The sequence below is a fragment of the Centrocercus urophasianus genome, unplaced genomic scaffold, assembly GCF_019232065.1.
Source record: "Centrocercus urophasianus isolate 14NV4802_14NV808 unplaced genomic scaffold, USGS_Curo_1.0 seq_2, whole genome shotgun sequence".
Classification (NCBI taxonomy): domain Eukaryota; kingdom Metazoa; phylum Chordata; class Aves; order Galliformes; family Phasianidae; genus Centrocercus; species Centrocercus urophasianus.
The window spans coordinates 14,469,824-14,495,521 of NW_024884755.1; the positions used below are offsets into that span (position 1 = coordinate 14,469,824).

General features: G+C 41.6%; 1 protein-coding gene across 1 annotated transcript in view; it reads left to right on the forward strand.

Annotated features, from left to right (window-relative positions):
• Nucleotides 1-25,698, forward strand: part of USP10 (ubiquitin specific peptidase 10) — a 44,715-nt gene that overhangs the window by 1,382 nt on the left and 17,635 nt on the right. The window contains exons 2-4 of the mRNA XM_042821363.1: nucleotides 15,029-15,097; nucleotides 17,623-17,668; nucleotides 21,655-22,680. Coding sequence (XP_042677297.1) covers nucleotides 15,029-15,097; nucleotides 17,623-17,668; nucleotides 21,655-22,680 — 1,141 coding nt within the window. The remainder of the gene's footprint in view (nucleotides 1-15,028; nucleotides 15,098-17,622; nucleotides 17,669-21,654; nucleotides 22,681-25,698) is intronic.

Genomic DNA, 25,698 nt, shown 5'->3' on the forward strand with positions numbered 1-25,698 from the left:
TTGTTACGCTTTTTTTTTTTTTTTTTTTTTTTTTTTTCCTCCCCCTTTCCCCCCCTTTTTTTTTTCTCCACGCAACCAGAGGCAGCGTCTGGTGCGCTGCGGTGCGCTTACGGTGAACTCGCAGGGTTTGGTGAATGGTAAAGTTTAGGGAACTTGGTGTGTAAAATGAATCCTGCTGTTAAAGCACGTGCTTTCCGGTGGGGAATTCTTCTGTGGAATCGGAGCGTTTGAAACACATCGATGCATCATCTGGTATTCTGTGTTTTAACCCGGGGTGACTGCAGTATGCACACAGTGGATAGCAGCAGTGTGTTAGCAGCACTGCCTGAGTTTTTTCCTCAAAAGAAAAACGTGTAATTGGTGAAAATTGTATTCGTGGTATTTCTTGTCCAGCTTGTTTCATGCTTGAGCAAGGAAGAAGGACCTGGGTCTGGTAGGTGGGTGTTTGCAGGGCAGCTGCGTGTCTGGAGTTTGTTTCAAACACAGTGTGATGGCCTGGAATTACAACATTTTGTGTCCTTTAGCTTTTCTTTCAACCTGGAGGAAGTACTGTTCTGTACATCATCTGCCCTAATTAATGATAATTAGAATGCAGCGTCTATCAAAAAGATTGAGTGTCCCAAGCAGAGGCTCTTCTGCTCACTGCCTTGTCTCCCTTCAGTACAGGCAGCAGTGCCTGTATCGCTTCGATAAGACTGACATCTTTGTTGCAGATTTTTCTCAATTTAGAAGAATAAATGAAATTTTTGTGTCTGTACTTAATTAAGTTGCTGTACCTTGGATTGAAAGAGGAGAGCTGAGCTGATGATTTGGTTTAGTGTGAAGCACTGCATAGATGCAATTAAAAGTAGACGGTATGTTCATCTTCAGTAGCAACTTGCTGTGTGCTGTTTTAAATCGAAGCACTTTCTAGGTAAAAAGAGATATTTTGGTCTTGTGAGGATTGCAGTTTAAGTTTATAAATAATTCAGGAAGTGAATCTGCCAATTATCTTACAGTTAATGTTTTGTGTCATTCTTTTTCTTTTTTCCCCTCTAATTTAAACAGCTTATTTAAGTGGTGCAAGAGGGGTTCAGATGGATATCTATACTAGAGCAATACACTGCTATTCTGCTGAAGGAAGGTAGTAATGTTCTGGTCTCTGGGATGGAGAATCTGAACATAAATTTAGCAATTTTACATGTTTCCTTTTATTTTAGGATGGTAGTATTGAAGACCAGTAGAAAAAATGAAGTTGTTTTGCTGATGTGCTATATTCTAAGCACAAGACCACGTAGTTTTTTCTCTCAGAGGGTGGTGAGGCACTGAAACAGGTTGCCCAAGGAGGTTATGGATGCTCCATCCCTGGAGGCATTTCAAGGCCAGGCTGGATGTGGCTCTGGGCAGCCTGGTGGTTGGTGATCCTGCACACAGCAGGAGGTTGGAACTAGATGGTCGTTTTCAAGCCAGGTCATTCTACGATTCTATAATTTAGTTGTTATGTTCGTGTCACAATGCTGCATTCTGGGCCAGAGTTTTCCCATGTGATTCATTGGAGCACACCGTTGTTGAGACGTTTGCTCTGCCACGTGAATGAAAAGTCTCTCTAGATAGTTGAAATGCACTGTAGGGTTTCTGCCAATGGATGGGTTCGTGTAACAGTATGCAGAAGCACGCGTCGGTCGCTTTGCACATTCTAAGAGATGATTCATGGAACATGACCCTATAGTATATTTTCAAAGGAGGGATTAAATGTGGACGGCCAGCTAGTCTGCAGGCGCATCAGAGTGAGATAACACAGTTCAGATAATGCCGGTCGCTTGTACCTCTGTATTCCATGCCATTATTTCATAATCATTTAATGAGATATTTAAGTGTTGCTGTTGGTTTTCTGGGCGTATTCTGAGCGTATTCAAAATTCTGGAGGCAAGCAAGACACAAACCAGTTGTGTCACTACAGGTTCTGCGTGGTGCTGCAGAGGGGGAGCTGATTAACGCTGAGCGTGGTGGAAACCATTTCTCATGAAGGACATTTAAGAGAAAAACTGAAATGTTTCCCTGTTTGGAACAGTAATACTGAAGAGTTGTTTTAGCCTCTCTCCTATCGTTTTGATAGAGTGCATTAATGCAGACACTTCATATGCAAATCTTGTGAAAACAAGGTAAGCAGAAGAAAGGATACCGTAGCAGAATGAATCATTTATGCTTGTTTTGCTCTGTCACTGTTCGGGTGGTGTCAGATTAACTCGGTGTCATTTGAAATGCCCCATGTTGCCCCCAGAACCAGCACCAGTAAAAACCAGTAGGACTTGTGTTCAGAGGGAGCCGAACAAGCTTGAGAGCTGCTCATGCTCACCCAGGCCTGGCAACCAGAATAACTGGAACCTGGCTCCTGAGTGCAACCAGCTCTGCACATGGTGCTGTGGGATGCCTGAGGCTGGAGCTCGCTCTGGAGGGGTGAAAAAGTCTGCAGGCATGTATCATCTCTGCAGTGTATGGCCTGAGGTTTGTGAGTGGTGTTGATTGGGAAATCAGCATCCTTTCCCCCCCCCCAAAAAAAAAAAACAAAACCATCTGTTCTACAGCTGGAGGAGTTCCTTGTGCTGTCCTTGTGTCTCTGCAGATGTGTCTCGTGCCGTGTGTCCTTGCAGGCAGAAAGATTGGAAGAGAGGGCAGTGCGCATCCTGTCAGTTGAGTTCCTAAAATGGATGGAAAGCTGTGGCTTGGGAGGGGGCACTCGGAGCACTGTGTTGCAGGAGGGACATTGCCTTCTGCTGTCACAGCTGAGCTGAGTTTTGGTGTTCTGAAGGTCTGATGATGAAGCTGGATTGGTGGCTCCTTTTCTCTGTTCTAGGAGCCCCTCTTCCGTGACACAGGACTGCTTGGGAAAGTCCTGCTGCCAGAGCTGTTGCTGATGGAACCATCCTGGGCTTCCATGCTTCCCTGAGCTCAGGCTGCAGACGGAGCTGAGTTAGGTAGCCAGGAGGTATCAGTTGTCTCTCTGAAATGTGAATGGTGAATCCCCGTAGTACGGCGTGGGAGAGTGGGCTGGTTGGCTTTAAAAAGGATGTCTGGGAAACCTGACATAGAGCTTAAATTTGGAAGTGCGTGGCGGGTGTGTGGCAGCATGCAAATAATAGCAAGAAATGTATGCTTTTTGTGAGTCACTCCTATACATTCGGTGAGATTTCACTTGCAGCACTGATAGTGAGACGTTTTAGAATGGAACCTAGTACTTGCTTATTAATAAATAAACTTTTGTTAGCAGTCGTGCAGTCAGGCTGCTTTCTCCATTTGTATAGCTGGTAAAATAGCTGTGAACTTAAGTGGGGTTTTGCTTATAGGTAAACTATGCTGTCTGATTGCTGCTCAGTGCTATACGCACAACGTGCTGTGTAGTACAAAACGGGCAAAGCTGTTGTAATAGAACTTGCTGGCCTTGGGCCACTGGATTATAGTCATTTGTCACTCTAATGCCATTTCAGCAATGTAGATGTTCATTTCCAAAGAATTAAAGATGCTGGAACTGCGGTTTTCCATGGAGGTGGTTTATGTGTGATCATGAAACATGGGATTATGGAACAAAGAGTTACGCTTCATGGTGAAAAAAGTGTATGTGTGTACGTACATATGCACAAACGTTCCATAATGAAGAAGTTAATAATTTCAAATAGGATTTATAGGCTTTGATTTATGAAATTGTGTTTTATAGGTTTAACTCTGTATTTTAAGCATTATTGCCAATAACGGTGCCATGTGGTACTTGAAGGGAGCGTATAAACGAGGGGGAACGGCTGTTTATGAGGGTGGTGACAGGACAAGGGGGAATGGTTTTAAACTGAGACAGGGGAGGTTTAGGTCGGATATTAGGAGGAAGTTTTTCACACACAGGGTGGTGAGGCACTGGCACAGGTTGCCCAAGGAGGCTGCGGATGCCCCATCCCTGCAGGCATTCAAGGCCAGGCTGGATGTGGCTCCGGGCAGCCTGGGCTGCTGGTTGGTGACCCTGCTCATAGCAGGGGGTTGGAACTGGATGAGCATTGTGGTCCTCTTCAACCCAGGCTGTTCTGTGATCTATTAATCCTCAGCAGACATCACAAAGTCAGGTTCTTTCACCTATAGCTGGGCAATAGGTGGCTTAAATCACAGCGATGCTGACCAAGTGATTGTGTGAGGCTCCCTGTCAGCAAACACCTCATGGAAAAGCATAACAAAGGTTGACACAAACTGAAGAAAAGCATTCTTAGGTTTTCACGATGGTCACAGAAGTTAGCATGGTGTCGACTGAAATTCACAAAGGTGCTTTTGGGAATTTGGCTGTTTGCAGTATTTTTTTTGAATTAATGCATGGTAGTTTTAAGAAAGCGTTGTGTATTGTTTGTCTCAGGATTTGGTTTGGGAAGAAAGGCACGTGGGTCAACTTTGCTGAATGTAAGGTTAGCATCAAGTGGAAAATCACTTAAGGGTTGGGTAACAGTTTGATACAGTGATTGGGGTTTGGCTTGGAGATGGAAGAGGAGGATGTCCTATCTGTGAAGAGCTAGATAGAGGAACATCTCTAAAGGCTCTGAGAAAAGATGCATTTTAAGAAGTCTTTTTTCAAAGAATTCTGCGTATGGAAGACTTTTTTTCCCCTCTGTTTGAACTGAACTGAGCATAGCAGCAGAAATAGCAGTGCTGCATTCCCTCAATGCAGCAGGCATGTTTTTTTTGTACATTCAGAGCCTGCTGCAGTGATTCACGGGCTGCCTGCATCGCTTCTTCCTACCAAATTTGCAGGCTGGCAGGCTTACAAATGTAGTTTGAAACCCAGAAATCATATATCCTTCGTGCAAAGAGGCAGAGGCTTTTGTCATGAAAATGTTTTGTCTTGTTGGAGTCGGGATTCCTTCACAGGTAGTGTAGCAACATGTTTCCCATAGTGGTCTTACAGCGTCAAGGTAATGTTAGCAGTGTTGTGGGTGCTCAGTAGCTTTGCCATGTGCACATAGCTATCTCAGTGGGGACCTCTATATAGTTTGCTCTTTAGACTGTTGCAAAAACACACGTGTTTGAGGTTGGCTTAAAACCAGCTGATATTAGCAGCAAAGAGCCCCGAGATGCAGAGTGGATCCCTGCTGTCACGTGGCAGGAGAGAGCCCTTCGCTCACACTGACCTCTGTGCAGAGGCAGTGCTCAGCGCTGTGGTGCCAAATGTGGGATCCTCTCTCCTGGTTTTCTGCCGAAGTTCCTGCAGCACCTGCTGCGTGGTTGGTCAGGATCACATGAGTTTTAAAGGGGGAAATGAATTCAATGCTAACTCTTCACAGTGGGAGTAGGGGAACTGCTGGCAGGAACAAAGGGGAGGTGAAGGTGAGATAGTGACCTTCTTGATCTTGCTGCAAGAATTGGGATGGGTGAAGAGGCAGATGGAAAACACTGCATGGCTTAAAGGTAGCAATAGACAATTAGTTTGATTATACTCAATGTTTTCGGACCATGGTGTGATAAAAAGAGAGGGGAAATAGAGCAGAGAGGGAGAAAGAGTCATGGTCAGCACAAGCTAATGGCTGAATTGTAAGAGCAATCTATTTCTCTTGAGTTCAGTCAACCTTGGTCTACCCATTGAATCATATGGTCTCTAATAATAGCTGGTTGTTACTAAAGAAAGAACTGCTGTAACTGTCCATAAAACATGGCAAACCTCACTTGCTGTTCTTTTGCTGCCTTCAGGATACAAAACCAAAGCTGCCACTGTTCAAAAGGTTCTATGGAACGCAGTAGTTAATGGTTATAAAAAAGAAAGTCAACGACAACTTATTTAGGCAGTTCTCTGTATTCATTTTCTTGGCTATAAGCTGTGATCACAGGCTGTGGTCCCTTCACAGGTTAAGCTTCTGTGAATTGCAGATAATGAAAGGTCCTCATGAAAATGAGACAAGAAGGCGTTTGTAAAACTGTTTGCACTGTTAATATACTTCAGTAGTGAGATACATAAAGTTATCATCCTGCATTTGCAACTGGCAAAGAATGTTGGCATGGCAGAATCCTAAAAAGGGTGAAAGAGGAGTTGTCAGCTTTCAGAGCAGAAATAAAGCTGTTGGCTTTGCCCATGTTGACAAGTTGGCATTGTCAGGCTTTTGAATTTTACCCATGTCCCAAGCATCACACTGCATTGAGGTAGTCGCTCATGTTGCTGTGTGTCAAAGGGGACTGCAAAGGGCAGAGCTGATGTTTCAATGTGGTCTTAAATGGGGTGGATGAGGGTGATGGGTGTGTATTACACTTAAAGCTAATGGTTGTCATGTAAAGGCCATTATTTGCCATAATTGCATCCTTAAAATAGAGATCTCTCAGACTTTTCATCGGCACTGACTCCTGGAATGAAGAAGACAGTTGTGCATGATGTTTTTAACGTGCTTTGTGGTGCTGCTGGTAATGGCTGGTACTGTGCTTGGAGGCTGGGCTGGGCTGGGGAGATCCCACTGCTGCCCTAAGCAGCTCGTGGCTGTTTGCTGGGCTGCCTTCAGTGTGAGCATGGATTCCCATGACAGCATGACTTCAGTTAGGCTGAATTCTGAGTTCTGTAGCTTAAAATCTTCAGGCTTAGCTGAGAGCTGAGGTGTTTAATAGCAGTTTGCTTTGCGTGCCAATTTTTTTTTATTACTGTTTGTGCTTCAAATTCATTTTATGACGGCCCTTAAAAATGCCTGTGATTAGCGCACAAAAGCTTATTATGTTATCTTTGAAGGCTGCCTTCAAGTTTCAGAAACCAACACACTGATCTGCTCACTGAGAAGCCAAATTGCAATATTTGATAATGGTAGCCCAGTAATTGGAAACTTGGTTTGTATTTTCTGTCTGTATTTACGAAACAGCCCATTCAGACAGTAGCTGAGTGCCTGGTTGTATTTACTGAATGCTTTTATGATTTCCAAGCATTCTTTTTTACTGCATTTGGCACTGAGGAAGTCAGTGTGTACTCACGTTAGTGCATTCTTTCTAAAACTGCTTAAATTGATGCTGTTGGGAAGCAGAAAGTATGATAAATGCACAGCATGCAAGTTGCAGTGTGAGGGTTGGGCTTCAGCGTGCTGCTGGGCTGCTCCAGCACTGCTGATCAAGTGGCACCCGCTGCTCTTTTTGTGGGGTTCCTGAAAGTGTTTCACCTCCTTTGGAGTGCTGGGGAGAGGATGGAGTTGCCGAGGTTGCAGAGGTGAGGGCCTGAGCAGGGCTGTGGGGGTGCTGGGTTGGTGTTCTGCTCATTTGTGCAAAAGGGAAGCTGGGTGCTACCAGGAGACTTCATGTAAGGGAAGATGTGGTGGCTACATCACTGCCAGTGATGTTCTTTTGATACAAGCTACCTAAAAATGGTTTTAATATCAACAGTGTTATTATCACTCAGTAAAACTGCTGCCATAGTCGCACCCACTGGATAAAAAAAAAAATCCAGTTTTCAAGGCTGCCATTTAAAAATAAGGCTGTTTCACATCCCTATAATCCGTGATTTAGTTGTAGCGTTACATTAGTCTGTGAATTTGTTTTAACAACTGTCTTGTATATAAAATTGTGCTGCAAGTACTTAAGCAGTTAAACCGTCCCTGAAGGAGGTGGCACACTCATGGTGTCCCAGTTTTCTTTTTAACTTCGGTACCCCTGCAGAATAGAAGTTGCTGCCATGGGCAGTGCTGCATTCTCTCAGGTTTCTGCCTGCCACTGCTCACATGTCAGGATGGGAGAGGAGATGGATGGCTGCATGTGTACTGAGAATCAAAACAATAGTAGTGTCTTCAGTTTCTGTCTGCCAGCAGCACATTTGTCACCTGATGAGCTGATGGAAGGGACCTGAGCTCCTGCAGAGAGACAACCGAGTAAGAACCTCTCTGCTCAATTACTGTCAAACATCAGCAGTTAGAGAGCTTAAAAACACTGGAGAGGTAACATTTTTAATGTGGTTAGGCATGTTTTACTTTAATAAACACCTTGTGTCATTTACTGATTATTATTATTATTATTTTTCCCTCCACATTGCTGTTTCCCTGTAAGGTTACAACCTGTTTTTGGCATTGTGCAGCTGCAGTGGGCAAAATGTCACTCCTTGCTCCCAAACTCTTGGGTCTTCTACTTTGTACAGTTCCTCATCTCTGATCCCGATCCCCAGCATGAAGAAGCAGCCTGGATAGCTTTCTCTGGCTGAGGAGAATCATCTTGCTGATCTGTTCAGTGTGTGCCAGGGCTGGCTCAGGAGAAAAGGTTGGATTGGGATTGTGGCAAGAGGAAGAGGAGAGCAAAAGCTGTGCCTATGGAGAATGCGGTGCAGCAGATGGTACTTGGTTTTGATGGTCAGGCAGTGCTTTCTCTTACTGCCACTGTTAAATGCGTGGTGCCTTGCCAGGTAGTTACCCCTATGTAGGCTCAGAGTATCATTAGCTTCTGCGTTGTCTACTGTCTTACTTTTGGTGGCCAGTGTGGTTTTGGTTGGACTTTGCATGGCGTGTGTAGGTTCATGTTAAACTTCCCAGGTGAAGTCTCACGCAACCACAGTTGCAAGTGCTCAGCATCACAGCCTGCATCACTGAATGCTCTGTCAGGCCTTTAGAGGAGTCCCAGCAGCCCTGCTGGGTGGGCTCAGTTCCCTTCTGAAATGCTAATCTGTGTTGCTTGTCAGGTTAGAGTCCAGACAGCTAATTTTTACCTTGCCTAATCTTAGCCATCTTAAATCCTACCTTGAGTAATTGCTTGTGAAAAGCGTTGTGTGGGTGACTTGTTCAGTTCTGCTGCTGTTGAGGATGGGTTGTAGTTTTCCACCACAACAGTTATGAAGAAGCTGTCTATTCTTTTCCCACAGTTCTTTATTTCCCTGTGTGTTTTTTAGCTTGCTTGACAAACTGGAAGAGCAGTGCCTGGTGTAACATCATCCCCTGGGATGAGTCTGTATCGATCCTGTGAAGTATTATTCCTTTGAGAAGACGTGAACGGTAGAAATGAGCAAAGAATGTATTGAATGCACACAAATGAATAGGACTCAAGATACAACCTGTCTTCGTTTTTATGCAGCTTTGCATTTGAGCACTCTATTTGAGAAGTGTAACCTTTTGGTGTAATTTCCTTACTTTAAATAATAGTCCTACTGGTAGTGTCTGCAAGGTTAGCACCTGTAACTGCATTGTAAAGGGCATCGGCTGTTTGAGCTCATAGAGCAATTCACAAGAGAAGGAAGCACGAGCTGAGATGCAGGCTGCTGTGGTTGGGTTACAGGCACTTCTGACAGTCATGCATTTGTGCAGTTCCAGAGTTTTGGGTGATACTTCAGCTTTTGGAGAGGAGAATTTCTGACAGGCACAGATGAGTTCTTTCCATTCTTCTGTGCTGTCTCCACTGGTAACTTCTGATCCTGTGATCCATTTAACACTTGTTTCCTCCTCCTTGGCCTCATCAAGCCAATTGTAATCTCCTTAAACCACTTCAAAACGTGCTTATATTCAAACACGTTTGATTTCATAAAACTAGGGAGATTTTCCTCCCATATCTCTACCTTCTTTTAAAATTCTTTAGTAACCTTAACAACCTTGCCCAAGTTTAGAGGTATCAAGCGTTTGGTTTTTTTATTCTTATTTCAAATTGCAAGTTTGAAGGATAAGAGTAGCCTACGAGGTAAGAGCAGGTACAATAAGCACAGAAGAAGAACTTTCTGCTGCCTGGGTGCTGTCAAGCACCTTTGATGCTGGCTGGCTTGCAGCCCTTCCAGGGTAGCCTGCCTTTGTTCTGGTAGCCAGGGGCATCCTGCCTTGCCTGGCTTGGAATGTGCTGCTTCCTCCATGCTACAAACTTAAGCTGGTAGGAGGGAGAGCACATGTGCTGCTTGTTCTTCCACAAGTGGAAAGAAGCTTGCTGGAAATGATCCTTCCAAAAATCTCAGTTGCTAAAATACCTGCTGAATAAAGCTTTTGTAAACTTCAGGGAAATATCAATTTATATCGTATGTCTGGAATTTGGGTGGGCTTGTGTGAGCTGTTCAAAGACAGTTTGCTATTTTATGTGGCCAAAACATCATTCTCCAGATGTAAAACCAATTTTACTGTGCGCTCAGAGCTTCTTTCTGCTGTAGGTATCTTGCACAAAGGTTACAGCCTTAATGATTACAGTCTGGCAGAGAAGAACAAGGGCTAACACTGAGGCATTTCTGCTGGGAAATATTAGATAAAATTAGTAAGAGATTGTTTTGACTGTCTCACGAGAAAATAGTAGTTAGGCTGGCTGTGTTCTAGAACAACTTCATGTTCCAGCTTCACTTTGCAATGCTTGTTGTGCTGTAGTAAATCAGATTATTTTTTGTTTTCATTACTGGAAAAGTTCAGAATTTGCATGCTCGTGCAGTAACATGTTTAGTGCAAGCAGAGCATTGGACTCGGTGTCTGCTAATTGCTAGCAACCAGCTTGGAGCTGGTGTTAGCAAAGGAAGAGCTCTGTGAAGCTATAGCTCTCCTGTCACTGGGTGATTGCTTTGGGTTCCCAAGTAAATGATAAAAGCGCATTGCTCTCATTAAAAACAAAATCTTCACCTCTGTTCTAGCATTACTTAAAAAGTAAAGTAGTGGCTGTTGGTTCGGAGCCTCCTCCTTTTTTGCAGAAGGAAAATCTCCAGAGGGAAAAGCTGTGAATGAGAAATATGGAGGTGGCATTGCTGAAACTGCTCTGCTTTGGAGGATGGAAGATAATGAGTCTTCCCATGGGTGTGGAGGGTATGCTGCTCTCATAAAGTAAATGATGTCTGTGTAAGGTGATGGGATGATTTTTATTCTGCTCCACCTTTTCTTCCCTAACTATAGCCAGCTTCTTCAAGCTAGTTACTCTTTGTGGCAGCTGCTGTTTGTTTGAAATGGAAGAATTCCAGTAAATACCTTATTTTTGGTAACAAAAAGAGGAGAGTACATAGCAGAATTGGTTTTGGTATAAGGTGACAGACTTTTGGCAGATATCTTTATGATTATTGATCAGTGCACTGTTCTCACTTAAAATGGTACATCGTTGATGAAAGCTAGTGGTAATGGAAGGCACAGCCTGTTCTGCTTTTGTGCATATTTGAAATAGAGTCTTCATGATAAATTGGTCTGCTTGTGTTCATACTAGTCAGAGATGTGTGAAAAATGCCAAACTTCCTTTAGCTGTAGGGGTTCTGTAATAAGGTCCAAGAAATCCTAACTGACAAAAAAGGGAGAGCAGAGTCATGCAGTGTTGGCATTCTTATTTATTTATTTTGTTAAGCCTGTGATTGCTTAAATGGAAGGAAGGCAGAGTTGCACTGACTCATGGTCTGTGCTGACCTACATTTACCTTGCTCAGATCTGTCTCCAGGCGCTGCCTGCATTTGTTCATGTTCTAGTTCCAAGCTCCAGGCTAGTGATAAAGGTCTCAAAGCTGGGCTAAGTTTGCTCACAATTCATTGGGTTTTCAACTGTTAAAAGCATTTATGTGCTTTTTCCCCCCCTAAATCAACCTTATTTCTGTAGTTCTTTTTTACAAAAATGGACAATTTAATATTTAGTAGTTTGGGGTTTTTTTTTGTTCAGTCCTTCTAGAGGATAGCATAGCATTTTTCTTTCCAGAAACTTATCTGCCTAAAATACTGCTGTTTTGGCTGTCATACAGCCGTGAAGACAGCCAGTGGTCGATCTCAGCTCCTGGATATGGGAGCTTGCCCATTTTGTGTTGTGCTTTTTAAGCACCTTAGCAATATGTTTCGTGGGGTTTGAAAGATCAGAAGGCTTCGTGTCAAACAAGCGATGGTCCATGTGCTAAGGTAAGACTTAATGGATTTCAGCCTCAAAAGGAAGGAAAGCTGAAGAAAGGTTGTTTTTTCCTTTTCAAGAAAACTTGACCAAGTGTGAAGTAAAGGGTGTGAGAGAAGCACTTTATGTACTGCTGGGACAGCTTTAAGATTTAAGAGTATTTTCTCTACTGATGACACCCAGGTGTGCTCATACCCTGTCTGCAGGGGTCAATTCCTTCCTCTACTCCAGCTTATCCTGAGAACTTCCACAAAACATACTTAGTATTAAAGACATCTTTGTGAGCAAGATTGTGTAGTTCGTGGTATACGTGAAATAGCTGAATAGTTTATGTATATGTGAACTAGTCTTTACTCGTTATGCCTTCTGCTTAGATAGAGTTGAATTATTTCTTGCCACCAGCAAGTAAAAACTGCATTTATTATTATTTTTTTGCTCCAGTGGAGAAGCAGTTGAAGTGGGAGCGTTTGCAATTGGAAAACTAATTTGACTGCAAGATCTGAAGCTGTTGGTTATCAGATGAAAGCCAATTCAGTGCTGCTTGAAAGCAAGAGTTGACACTTCATTTTCCTAGCTTTCTTATTGCACAAGTGATGCCAAGATAATGATGCATGAGCAGTGCTATTTCTACCCACTTTTCTAGGACGAGAGCTGTGTAATGTGTTCCTCTTCCTCGTGCTCCTCTGGAGAGGGTTCATGTGGCTGCGCTGGAACAGCAGCAGAGATTGCATTGCAGGCAGGGGGTAACATTTTGGAAGTGCTTAAGGGAGAGCACAGCAAAAATACCCAACAGTCCACATGGAAAGAGCTTGCAGGTCATGCACTGTGATCCTTTGGGGTCCTCCGAGAGTATTTTTCCCCTTGTTGCAATGAGTTGTGTTTCTGCTGCTTTTGTTTGCTTAGTTAAGATTAGTTATGGTAGAGCTGGAAAAGTGCTTCTGCTTCTATTACTGTGCTATGGAAAACAAATTTTTTTGGTGAGGATTTATTTGGTTAATTGTCATTCTGTAATTAGTGTTACAAACACAGGCAGTTAGCATTGAGGATTTAAAGATGATGTCATTGATGGAACTCTTTGCTCAAAACGGCATAAAATTTGCTGGAATGCAGACATATTTCACACTATTGTAATCAAATTATAGGGATTAATTTAAAAGGGCATTTCAGTTTTGTTGTCGATTTTATTGGTGTTTCAAATGACTGTTAAGAAATCCTGGGGGTGTTGCTGTGAAAGAGGTGTTTGACAGAACTTTGGGAGGCTTGTACTTGACACAGGGGAATTCAAGCCCTGCCAGCTTCAGTGGGCTCATCCAGTACTCTCAGCTTGTAGGAAAGAAAAAAGTACACTGGGAAAGTGGTAGACACTGCTTTTGAAAGAAACTGCATCTGCAGTGTGTTTGTGTAATGTTCTAATGTGTCACAATTATAGTTAAGAGGGAGGCAAAGGGAAGGGTCTCTTTATATTGTGATAACAGGAGCTCAGAACTCCAGTTGTATCTGATTCTGGTGTGTAGCAGCTTTTTTTATATTACATAAGGATGTTTTGAGTTTAGTTCTGGACCTTTAATTACAACATTTGGATAGGTTTAATAACGTATTATATGTGTCTGGCATATGGTCAGATTTGGTTGCAGTTGTGAATTGCAAAATGGAATGGATCATCAGTACTCCCCAGGTTTACTGCCTTGTTTTTCCATTCTAGGCAGAGGTCTGGAAGCAGTGGAAAGGTGATAGAGGTGGATTTGTTTCTCCCAAGAGTTCCCCAAAGTCTCCTCTTCTTCACCCCCCTGCAGGAGAGCCTGTTGTTTTCCATCTGCTTTTCTATTATTAGCTACAGGTGGAAGATAGTTGAAATTCATAATTTGAGAGTATTTTCACACTGTTCTTTATCTGTGGCAGAAATGGAGCTCACCGCCAGGCTTTCGAGTTATTTGAAGGATCCTTGAGTGCTCTTAATGCCAAGTTGATGGTTGTTCTTTAAAGGTGGCTAATCTGGAGAGCAGCAGGAGAAATGCAGTGTGAAATTCGTACTGCTGGAAAGAGAGAGGATTGCTTCTTGGGAGCTGGAGCAGGAAGCTTGTGCGTAGGTTGCAGGGTAGTTGGAAGGTAGATCAGATTTAACTCTGAATTAAGCCTCTTGGGGATTATGTATCTTCAAATGTAGGTCTAGGGCCAACATTACAATAGGAAATTTTCACAACTCTGTGATGTCATGACAGAGCTTTATTCCCAAATCCGGTGTTTGTAGAAGACCAGGCTCTCCTCCAAGCATTATTCCTGCTCTGCCTTGTGAGTTGCCATTGACATCATTGATTGCTGCCTGGCATGCTCTGCAAGCTGATGCCCATATTTGTCAGGGGGTGTGGATTTATTGATTTCTGAAAAACACAAGTGCTTAACTGTAACTGGCTGTAATTTTTAGGTTGGATGTCAGGGGGGAAGTTCTTTGCTATGAGTGTGGTGAGGTGTTAGAACAGGCTGCCCAGAAAGGCTGTGGATGCCTCATCCCTAGCGGTGGTCAAGGCCAGGTTGGATGGGGCCCTGGGCAGCCTGGTCTGGTATGAAATGTGGAGGTTGGTGGTCCTGCCTGTGTCTGGGGGGGTTGGAGCTTCGTGATCCTTGAGGTCCCTTCCAACCCGGGCCGTTCTGTGATTCTATGTGATTCTGCTTGGAAGCAAGCTTAATTTTTGTCTTAAAGAGAAATTTTGTGAATTTCTTGGAGTAATGAAGTTTAGCTTTTCACTACTGTAATCTTGTAATTTTGGGAGTATTTTTACATTGCCATACGTATTTCGGTTATGTAGTATCCATAGTCATAGATGTGGATAAGAAAGCAAGATCCCGTCTCATCTCCATGTGACTCTTTCATTGAAACTTCTCTCAGTAGTAGCATTGCTGAGGGAAGTGATGTGTGGGTATCTGTGCTGTTCTAGAAGGTAAAACTGATGGTGTGTGGGGCTTATGTGAGCTGGCACCACTCCAGTGTCTCACTTGTTTGCTGGTTTAGAATTGGTCACGGGTTGCGCTGGAGCTCATGCTGTGGCTGCCTCTCTTGTCTGAAGGAAAATGCAGCGTGTAGAGTTTAGGTGGCTGAAATAGTTTGCTAAAGACTTAGGGAGAGTGAGGGCTGGGATGCAAACAGGTACGTTTCTGGCTTTCAACATATGAACCATTCTGTTTGCCAATATCTTAAAATACAGGGTACTTTACTATGGATGTATGAATTGCACAGAATGTAAGTCCTTTTTTAACAAAAATCTTTTTTTCTCTTTTATTTGTAGTATATTTTCGGGGAGTTCAGCCCTGATGAGTTTAATCAGTTCTTTGTGACTCCACGTTGCTCTGTTGAGGTAAGATCTACTTTTCCTTACCAACATTTTAAAGCTGCACCTCTTGGCATATATTTGAAATATAACTATGCATTTTTTGTCATTCTCTTAGCTTGCTAATTTACAAACTGAAGGTATCGAACAGAAGTCTTCATGTATGAGGATGTTAAGTCAATTTTTAGAAATAAGAAATGGATTATTCTGCCTTCTTCCTGTCATCTTTCAGAGCTGCAGTAGCTGACGTAGCAATAAGATGTGGAAAATGAGTTATTCATCCCTACCATCCCTATTACCTCCATTTAATTGCCTTTTTCTTTCCTATTTCTTAAGAGGTGAATGTAGATAACTTTCAGCAGTGTTCTTGTGAGTAAGGTGAGCTTCTAAATCTTTTGAGCCTTTTGAAGCTGTTTTTTGTGTGTTTTAAGTATTTTCAGAAGCAACTCTAATTATCAAACCTACTCTAAAAACAGAAGGGCTGTGCATGAGATCTGAGAAATGAGAATGTGTAACTAGTGTAGTATACCTCTATCAGCAGTAAAGATGCTTAGAGACTGTAGGCAGTGGGTCAGAAATTGAAAGATAACTGCTACTTGCCTTTAGGGATAGTTTTGTATCTTCTCTGGGAGATGGGAAGCAGTGTAGAACAGATTTTCAGGTAAAATGTTTCTTCTGTTTTTATTATGTTTCCTCACCTTTAAATACAGTAACAGCAGCGTGATGCTTGTGTCACACAGCAGGTATCCTAACGTGAAAATGTTGGATTTCAGCTTCTTTAAAGCTGCTCTCACGAAGCATGTTGAGGAAGCATGAACCTTCAGTGTAAAACGAAGCAGGACTGCTTCAAATACCTGTCTCAAGAGCGAGCACTGCTTGCTGGTTAGCTGTCAAAAACAAAAACTGATGAACAATGTTCCTTAAATTTGTCCTTGATCTGGTTCACTTCAATGTTTTAATTATCTGGATGATGGAAAAGAAGAGCTAGATTATAAAACTGAGGTGGTATTTGACATACATTGTGTTTGAGGACAGTGCCAGCCCTGGGAGTCCCAGCACCTGTTGGTGCTGGTGTCCTTCTGAAGTCCCTTACTTACCTATCGTCGGAGGCAAGAGACTAATTAAAGCTAAAGGTTGTCTATAATTCTCTTCTGAGGTAACTTTCTGAACATATGTTCTCTCAGATATCAGTTGGTTGAATTTATTCAGATGACCCAGTTGCATGAAACAAGTAAACTCAGAAATCTCTTCTGTACACGTGGTGCTGATTACCCAGGTGTATATAGTGACCAGGAGGTGGGCTATTGTATTTTTTTTGTCCTTTTTTTCCACCTGTTATTTTAGTAAGCCATTGGAATCAGAAAAAGGAATGGATTACAAGTTTCATTGTGGACTGAGGAGTGTAGATTTAAATGGTAGTTTTTTTTCTTAACTGTAAAAATACATATAATCTGTGTTCAGTGCTAATTTAGATTATAGATTCTTAACAGCTTGGAGCATGTCTTCCCTTTTGATTTTTGATGTGGAAATTTGATGTACTGATAAGATGTTCTGTTGTTTACAGATGGATTTTACAATATACGTCCTTGTTATGTGCATTGCTAATAATGTAGCTATATAAGTATTTTCTAGCTAGCTGATAAACCATTGTCCACAGTGCTTTAAATAGGTAGCATGTAAGGATTTTTAGTTCTGTGGAAGCAAAGACTTAACTGGATGCCCTTGAAACTTGTTGTGCTGTTAGATAGATCAATATTATAGCCCCATCAAACTGCCTGATGTCTCCCACTGGAGAAGGAGTTCAGCTGTTCTCCAGGCAGCTGTGGGGCTGCTATGTAGCAGTGGCAGGCACAAGAGAGGGAAGGCATTCAGCTGCTGGGGAAGACTAGGGAGAGGCAGTGGAGGAATTAGAAATTGCCCACCTCTGATTGTACACTAGAAAAGGTTCTGTCAATCTTTAAGTCCATAAAACGGTGCCAGTGTTTTATACTGGAGTAGTTTACAATCCAAATGGTTTCTGTGTGCTGGGATTATGTTCTGCTTAGATTGGTCATCAGAAGTACTTGTTTTTGTTAAATGTAATTACTTCAATGTTAGGTAGAATGTTACCCTTGAAGCATTTCAGCTAGTAGCTGAACCAGGTCAAGAGTCAGAAGATATTCACACCTAAACCTTTCCTATAAAGCTCTGTTTTTATTCTTTCTTGAGTGATATGGTCTGTCTTTGCTTCAGCTTTTACTTGAAAGGAAGATTTTTTTCTTGTTTTCAAAACTGCAGTGAGTTGATGAAGGAGGATCTTGATCCTGCGAGGTGAAGTGGTTTAGAAGTTGATGAGCCTATGGTGTGTAACCAAGATAATCTTTATCTTTCAGTAATGGTGGTAATCTGCAAGGACACTTGAAGCTACAGTAAAGGATTTTCTAAATATAGAACCATGAGTTCAAGGCACACTCTCAGAAAATTAGACCTTAACAGCAGGGTTATGCTTGAGGTATCCAGATGTTTCAAATGAAACTGTTATTAATGAGAATTTATTTCATTTCTTTATACAGCTTCCCCCTTACAATGAAACAGTTCCATGCGGCATTAAGTCCACAGGTAAGTGTTTCATCGTGGTGAGAATTCAGCATCCACTTCTGAAAACGTAGTTTTGGAACTTTCCCTAAAACTATACAGGTTCTCTTTAGTTTTTTTCATTAGAACTCAGCAGTGTATCATCAGGTTGCTTTTTTTTAAAGCCCATATGTTATAAGGGACTGTTTGAAGATGTTGTGTTAAACATCAGCTGATCAGCGTGGATGTACTTCTCAGTTGTGCTGCCACAATCTTAACATCTTGCTCAAATAGTGTAGAATGTAACTGTAAAACTGTGAAGTGCTGGTCTTGCTGGTGAACTTGTACAGAAGGAACTACTGGAGTTTCTTTTGTGAACCTTAGGGAACATAAAGGAAGCTGGGATTTACCCAGACATAGTGAGAATGATACAAATGTCATCTAGATCTTCTTCCATTTAATCCAGATGTTTAACTGGACATTACTCAGAAGTACTTACAGAGACCCAAATGCACATATTTAAGAATGAGGTATTATGCTTAGCAACTTTGGCCTTGCATTTAAAAGCAAATAAGATAGTTATAGAAGGGACAAGAGGCCCTGCTTGAAAGCACTACTGGAAATCAGGCAGCTTTATATGTAGTGTAAGACTAGTTTTAGGATCCCAAGTAATTTTAAATAGGAGTTTGACAAGTTCATTAAAAGGGCTTTATGGTGGTCCAAACTGGTACTGGTGGCAGGGGTGCCCAGTTCTTTTCCCCTGCTTTGTCTAACTACAGATTTAAACCATAGATTTTGATGTTAACAAGCTGTACAGAAAGTTGGTTTGTACAAATGTTTTTCAGATCATTCCTAGATCCTGAGAGAGTCCCTCCCACCCTTGAGATTAGGTAATGACAGTGAATTAGGTTTTGCTTGAGAAGTGTCTTTAATGGGCTTGCACTGTACTGTGCATGCATGTTATCGCTGTGGTGGCTGCAGAAGAAACTGTGGCAACTAAAATGGAATGCTGTGCTTATGCAGAATATTTGTAATTACATTGAGACGACACGTACTGACCACGTTGTCTCTCCATAGCCTAATTTTTTCTACTTATCTCAGCATTTAATTTTATTACATAATTAGAAGACTTGTTAATACTTACTAGGAATAATCGAATCACAGCTGAAGCTCTAATATTCACACTAATTGGTACTAAGTGTTCACAGCTTTGGTTATTGTACATAGACTTTGTCCTGGAAGCATTTGCTGATACTTGTTTCAATATGCTGTCATGTTGTTCCTGACAGATGCATCTGTTTCAGTCCATTCTCCAATTGTACTGTGAACTAGATTGAAATAAAATTGCCCAGAAGCCAAGTGGAAAATCGAAACAAATAGAAAAAAATCACCTCATTTTTCAGAGGAGTTTCACACGATCTTTTGGCAAATGAGCTTCTGCCAGGCAGCCTGTAGACTAACTGTAGGGTAGCTATTGCTGCTTATTATTTAATTCCTGCTGTAAGGTGTGAAGTTAAATTCCTTGCTTGCGATCTCCTAATTTGTGTTTAATGCTGGAATATCAGTTGTGCTCTTGGCTAGATTTTGTCCAATGGAGTTCATGTTGTGCCTTCAGCTAAATTAACCTTCTGCTCAGTGATAAGCCATATTTTGTTTTCTGCTCTCTTCTTGCCCTGGGTTGGCTCTTGTGATTGTCTAGTTCATGGTAAGCTGATTAGTCCACCAGAACAGAAGAAAATACCCTCTTGGACTATTTTTCACCAGGTTAGTTTTGGGCAGCGCAGGTATGGAAGCTTACAGGAGGAGCTGGCGAGGAGGATATACCTGAGACCTCTCACTTTGGGCTGTGGTAGAGTTAACTCACAAAAGGAAACCTCTGTCTTTCTTTCAAAGCAATTATTGTTATTTTTTTTTAAACTGAGATTTTTGAAGAAGAAACAAGTTCCAGATCATTTGAAATTGGTAGGAATTTGAAATGTGCAGCCATTTGTTCTTACCATTGTTGAATATTACACGTCACCAGTGGTGGAGAACTAGCTCTCAGTTTATATGTGAGCTAACAAGTTACTACAGAAGGAGATGAACTAATCTGCAATAGTGTCCCTTAAAACCTATGCCCTGCATTTACAAGCAGACAAAGCAGTAACTGGTTGTGAGCAGTCACCCTGTACACAACCCTGGTGAGCCAGTTATTGCTACTGCTGAGCAGAGTGAGGTGATGCCTGAGATCTCCCAGCCCTTCCCTCTCAGGTAGATATTGGCAGCATCTTCCCACCTCCCTGCCTCTGAGCCGTTGATTTTAGAGAGAATTGAGCCCTCTCTTCTGGTGACAGGCAGTGACTGCAGAATTAATTGGTGAAAGGTGGCTTGACAGGCGTGGTGTTGGAAAATGCATTCACTCAGGTGTGTGGGGAGGGCTGAGCAGGTCTGAAGTTCAGGCTCTTGTTAGCACCCTATAGGAAAGTAATCAAACCATTATGATAAGAGACTTTTCTCTCTCTTTTCAAGTTTCCTTCAGTCTAACTGGCAGCAAGATTGAGACATCAGATGTGTTTACTTCTCATTTGGTTAAATAAAGCATTGAGAGAAAAGCAATTAACATCTGTATTTACGTTTTTATATTGGCATGAAATTATATTTGGAAATTGTGTGAGATATTGATCATGTAAAATGTTTATTATTACTTGATTTTTTTGTTTGTTTGTTTGTTAATTTGTAGTATTGTTATTGCATGTATCAGACCTCAGCACACGTTGAATGTGTGTTACTCTTCATTTGGTGTTATATAAAGCTGTGCATTTCACTTTTTTTCTGGTTAGTATTTTTCCCAGATGATTTCTCTAGATGGCACTTAAAAGGTTTTGGAACAGTTTTGTTGACAGTTACGTATCAAAATATTCTCTAGACACTGTCCGTCCATAGGAGGATAACAGATAACAGCCTTAGATAACAGTCTTAGAAGTTGGAGATGTGCCTTTTAGCTTCACATCTTTTGAGGGAACATAGGATGTAAAAACGTCCTTGAAACAGCGACCTTTGTATCATAGAAAGACCTGCAAAACTAAATGACCAGCAAGCACTACGGTGTGGACTTACCTTTAACAGTTCTGTTAAAGTTCTGTTGGCATCAGAGATGCCAAAATTTCATTAATTTTATCTCTTCATGGAAATAGTTATAAATAAGTTAGGCAGTAGCTGGAGCACGTGCATTGTAAAACTGAGTTCCATGAAATTGCGATGCTTTGTGACTGACAATATGCAGTGATATTGCAGCTTACTATGGGAGTATTTGTCTCATTTCTTTAAAGGAAGATGTCAGGATGAATTCATAAAATGCAACCCACCAGTTTTTCGGCACAGGCTGTGCATATGAGTTAAATGTTGACTTACAGTGGGGTTTATCTGTTATATGAGACTGATCTTAAGGTGAGAAATACATCACAATGTCTTAGCCGTGGATTTGGCTGTCATAAAACGTGGTAAATTATTGATGAGCAGAGAGTTCAAAAAGCTGCAATCACATCGGTTCCATACGATTAAAAGTATTTTTCAATTAGTGATGGTTATAATAAATCTTTACATGCCAGGGAAAAGAAAAAATGTGAGATAGCTTTTAAAGGCTTGTGCTTTCTAGGTTTCTGTGGAAAAAGCTGACTTTGGAAGAAATGTGGGGTTAAATATTGCACTATATTCTGTACGAACTTGTTCAGTAACTAATTTAATTCAGAATATTTCTGATGTCATTGGGTTTAAGTTGCTCTTAGTGGGTCAGTTTAACAGGTGCTCCTTGCACAAACAGTGCAACAGTTTTGAAAATCACAAACTGCTTAAGAAGTGCTCCATAGATTTCAGGAAAGTGATGTTTTGGAAATGGTCTTTAGGCTTGATGCAAAGAATAAGAATGGTTGTTGTTCGAGAGAGGGTTGCTTGTTTTCTGAGTTGCAGGAAAATATATTTTTTTCTTGATTTTTTTTTTTGTGTTTTTTTGATGGATGTCATTCAGTAACTCAGGTTTACTTTCTTTTATTCAGGGGAGGAATATCAGAGAATTGAATTTGGTGTTAATGAAGTTATTGAAACGGAATCTTCTGTCCTAAACAACACCGACTACAGTATTTCAAGCACTCTGAATCCTCAGGCTCCAGAATTCATTCTCAGTTGTGCACCTGCTCAGAAAACCCCTGATGACAGCCTGGGTGAAACAAACTACAACTCAATTGACTGCCAGTTCTCTGACCCAACCCTCACTCTGGATAGTGGTTCTAATGCTGAAAATGACGGCTTGTCTGGAGGCCTTGGACAGAGGGAGCGTAAAAAGAAGAAAAAAAGACCCCCTGGATACTACAGTTATTTGGAAGATGTCAGTGATGGCATGGCTCCCACAGAAGCTCTTGTAAATGGCCACGCAAATTCCTCGGGGCTTAACAGTATCAGCACTGAGGATACGGAACTGACGGGGGACATCCCCTCTCTGGCCACCCCAAGGACTTGCAACAGCCCGGACAATTCTGTGGACTTCGTTCACGAAGCTGTTTCTGATGATTCTGTTTCTAGCGCACTAGACAATACCAGGACTGCAGGGCAGCCTGAGGTATGCAGGGTTACTAATTCTGAACAGTTTTGCATCCCCTCAGAGACTGGCAGAGATAGCCCTTTAAGGACAGCTGTTGTACAGCCTTATGCTGGTACTGATACTACTGAAAGTCATGGCGTTACTAATGGACAAACACTTGAATCCTCTGGTGAGGACACAGCTGCCAATGGGGTAGAATTGCACACTGTGGAAAGCACTGACTCAGACCAAGCTAAGCCTGAGGAAGCTTCACCTACTACTGAGGCAACAGCCACGGTTGCAGGATCAGTCCCTGTTAATCAGCCTGCGAAGTCGTGGGCTAGTCTTTTTCACAATTCCAAGCCCTCTGCTTCCACATCTGTGGTCTATGTTGAGACTAAGTATACCCCTCCTGCCACATCTACTCTGGTCCCTGAAAAACAGGTTGAAGTCAAAGAGGGGCCTGTTCCAGTTTCAGAGGATCCTGTAGCCATAAAGATTGCAGGTATAGTTATTACACACGAGTGGATGTTACAGTTAGAAGAGTACTATTAACTTTGCTTGTGAACAGGAGTGTACAGTATTGATAGGGAAGGTTCTTAGAGTGACTGTTAGAATGCAGCTATGGCAGGTGTAACTTTAAATGAGCTGTTTACCTTAGTAAGTATTGCAAGGTGTTATCATTTGAGCCAGGTGCAGTAAAAATACTGCCACTTTTCAAACAGTGTGTTTAAACAACAGACTAGTTGCATCCAGCTGTGTGATATTGTTGCAGGGAGGGCGTGTTAGAAAAGATTATGTCATATTACCCAGTGCAGATCGTGTATAATGCCTTGCAGCAAAATGTGTTAATGTATTTATTCCAAAGCAGCTGAAATTCTTGCTTGCTTACAGTAGCATAAATGTGATGGCTAAACAGGTTCTGCTTCAAAAATTCCAATTCAGGAGACAGTCATTGGGTTTATTGACGTGCTGTTGGAATGATCCATCTTCCAAATATTGAGGAATTGTCTTTAACCATTTGAAAGTATATTATTTTATTCAGAAACAGTGCTATCATGGTCTATTAAAAGGGTAATCATAAGAAACTGTCCAAAGGGTGCGTTTAGAAAGATTATGTGATATAAAGGCTTGGACTCTTGGTATTGTCTGTGGTTGTTATGAGAAATACTAGAACTTGAATGTGATTGTTTTCCAACTGAAACTGCAAAAATATGAAGAAAAATAGCCTGTTAATTGTGTTTTGTCACTACACAAAAAAGAATTATTTAGAAATTGTGAAATAGTCCATGTGGAAAACCTTGTGTGAAATCCCACTGATTTGTGCCACAAGTTAATTTACAAGCACAGCAGCAGCTCACATGTGACAACATCAAGATGAAGCTCATTCTTCTACTGCAACTGGAAGCTGATGGGGGGAGACTTCTGTTCAGAACAGCCTGCAGCGTGTACCTGCCTCTCATCTACTTGTTCACTCAGTAGTGGTTTCACAGCTTATGACTGTCTATTGAGGGGAAAGCTAATGCTGTGTCTCTTTCACTTGGGTGTCACAAACACAGTTGACTGTATCAAAGTATGGTGGTTTGTAAGAACCTGAGCATGCAGAGGACTTCGTGCTTTCAGAAACTTCAGCTGTCAGATGATGATGAATCTTAAGACTGTTTTGTGGCAACCATAACAGTAGAACTGCTTACCACAGTTGTAGGCTTGTCTGGGCTGCTGCAGCTTTAGCATTGTAGACATTGACTGTTTCTGTACAGTTTTTTGCCACCAGGTGGGAGCAGTGCCTTTTCTTTTGTCTCTAGTATATTGACATAGCAGTATTCCCATGCAGTTTTCCTTTACACCTTCACTGTTGAAGAGGAATAATATGATTATCAATCCTTTCTCAGTGGAAAGGAATCCATCTTCTCATCGTGGTTAATTTAGGTAGGAGTTACACTCTAGATCACATGCACCTGATTTCACTTTAAAATGGTTCCTTGATGATCTGCGTTCCATGTATACAGTGCCTTGCTCAGTGGAAAGAGGGGAGTTTCTTCATTTTTTTTTTTTTTTTAAATGTTAGTCTTGCTTGGGAAGAAGTACATCAAGTGCTTTGCTTGTACATAAAGAAGTACAAATCAGATATGAATTGAGTTCAACAAGCAAAAGGAGCAAGTCTTCTGCTGGAGCTCTGAGGCCCTTCTGTACAGCTTTTATTTGAGAACAGGTGCTTGAGACACAAGAACAAAAATGTCTTTTCCACAGACAGATTAATTTCACCAGTGATTACATGGGGATTAATGGTTCACAGGCACCTTGAAATTAATTTGCTGCTATTTCATTCAGCCTGCAGAAGCCCGTGGCTTCTTAATCCTCAAATGTGAATGAAAGCTCACAGGATAAAGAGGTGAGAATCAGGGCTAGTAGGTAAAATACTTGAATAGGCTTCATGTTACTCAGTTTTAGTAAGTGGCTGAGATGTGCTGTGTGTGCATCTGGCAAGGAGTCACGGGATGGTCACTTAACTGAAAATGCAGGAAAATTCAGTGAGGGAATCTAAAAAGATATTTGAAATCCTGTTTCCTTGCAGTGCTTCTGTTGTGTAGGTGATGGAATCAACAGTGCATATAAAGTTTGTTTTGCTTCAGGCAGAATTTCACATGAGGAACACAAACATTAAATCTTGAATAAATCTGGAGTGCTTTTAAATTAGGAGGTAAAATCCAATAAAGATAAGTGTGGAAGGATGTGTCAGAACAGAAATCAAGTGCATGCAGACAGTAGGAAGGAAAAGTAGTTGGGAATAGTAGCAGGGAGTAAGAGGATCTGTAAATTCTAGAGAGTTCATACTCTTTGTCCCTAGTAAAGTTGAAGAAGGCTAAATGATATTTCCGGTTTGTGTTAATACTAGCTCATGTAGGAAAGATTGAAGATGGCTCTTAGAACTCTGTTGTTACTGCTGGGGACTTGAAGAAGTTGGCACCTCCTCAGGCTTTAGTTCTGCAGGGAGATGCAACTGTGGTGGAGAGAAGTAACATTCAAAAACCATGTTGTTTCAGCAAGCATGGGAAATTAGGACTTATTTGTTTCCGAAGAGACCGTAGGACTCACTATGGCTCTAACGTCAAATATCTGAAAGAAATTTGTGAAGGCTGCAGTGATTCATTGCTTTCCCAAGACTGTAGCAAATAAGGCAAGAATTGCTTCATTTGTCACAAAGATTCAGTGCTACAGTAAACATGGAAACATTGTTCTAGGTTTGTTTTCAAACCAAAGCCATGTTTCATAATTACGTACCAACAAAAGGGATGTGAATTCCTTCTGGTTAGTGATGTGTGCTTTATAGTCAGTCCTGACACTTATTTAAGAGACTTTTCTCGTGATTGTAAGTGTATTTTGCCTTTTTATGATGCTCTTGTAAATATTACTGCCTAATTTTAGATGTGGTATGAAAATGTGGTATGGGATGTAATCATGAAAAACAAACATCTTTGTGTTGAAAGAAAACTCACTGCAGTTGCTTTAGACATTGTTTAGT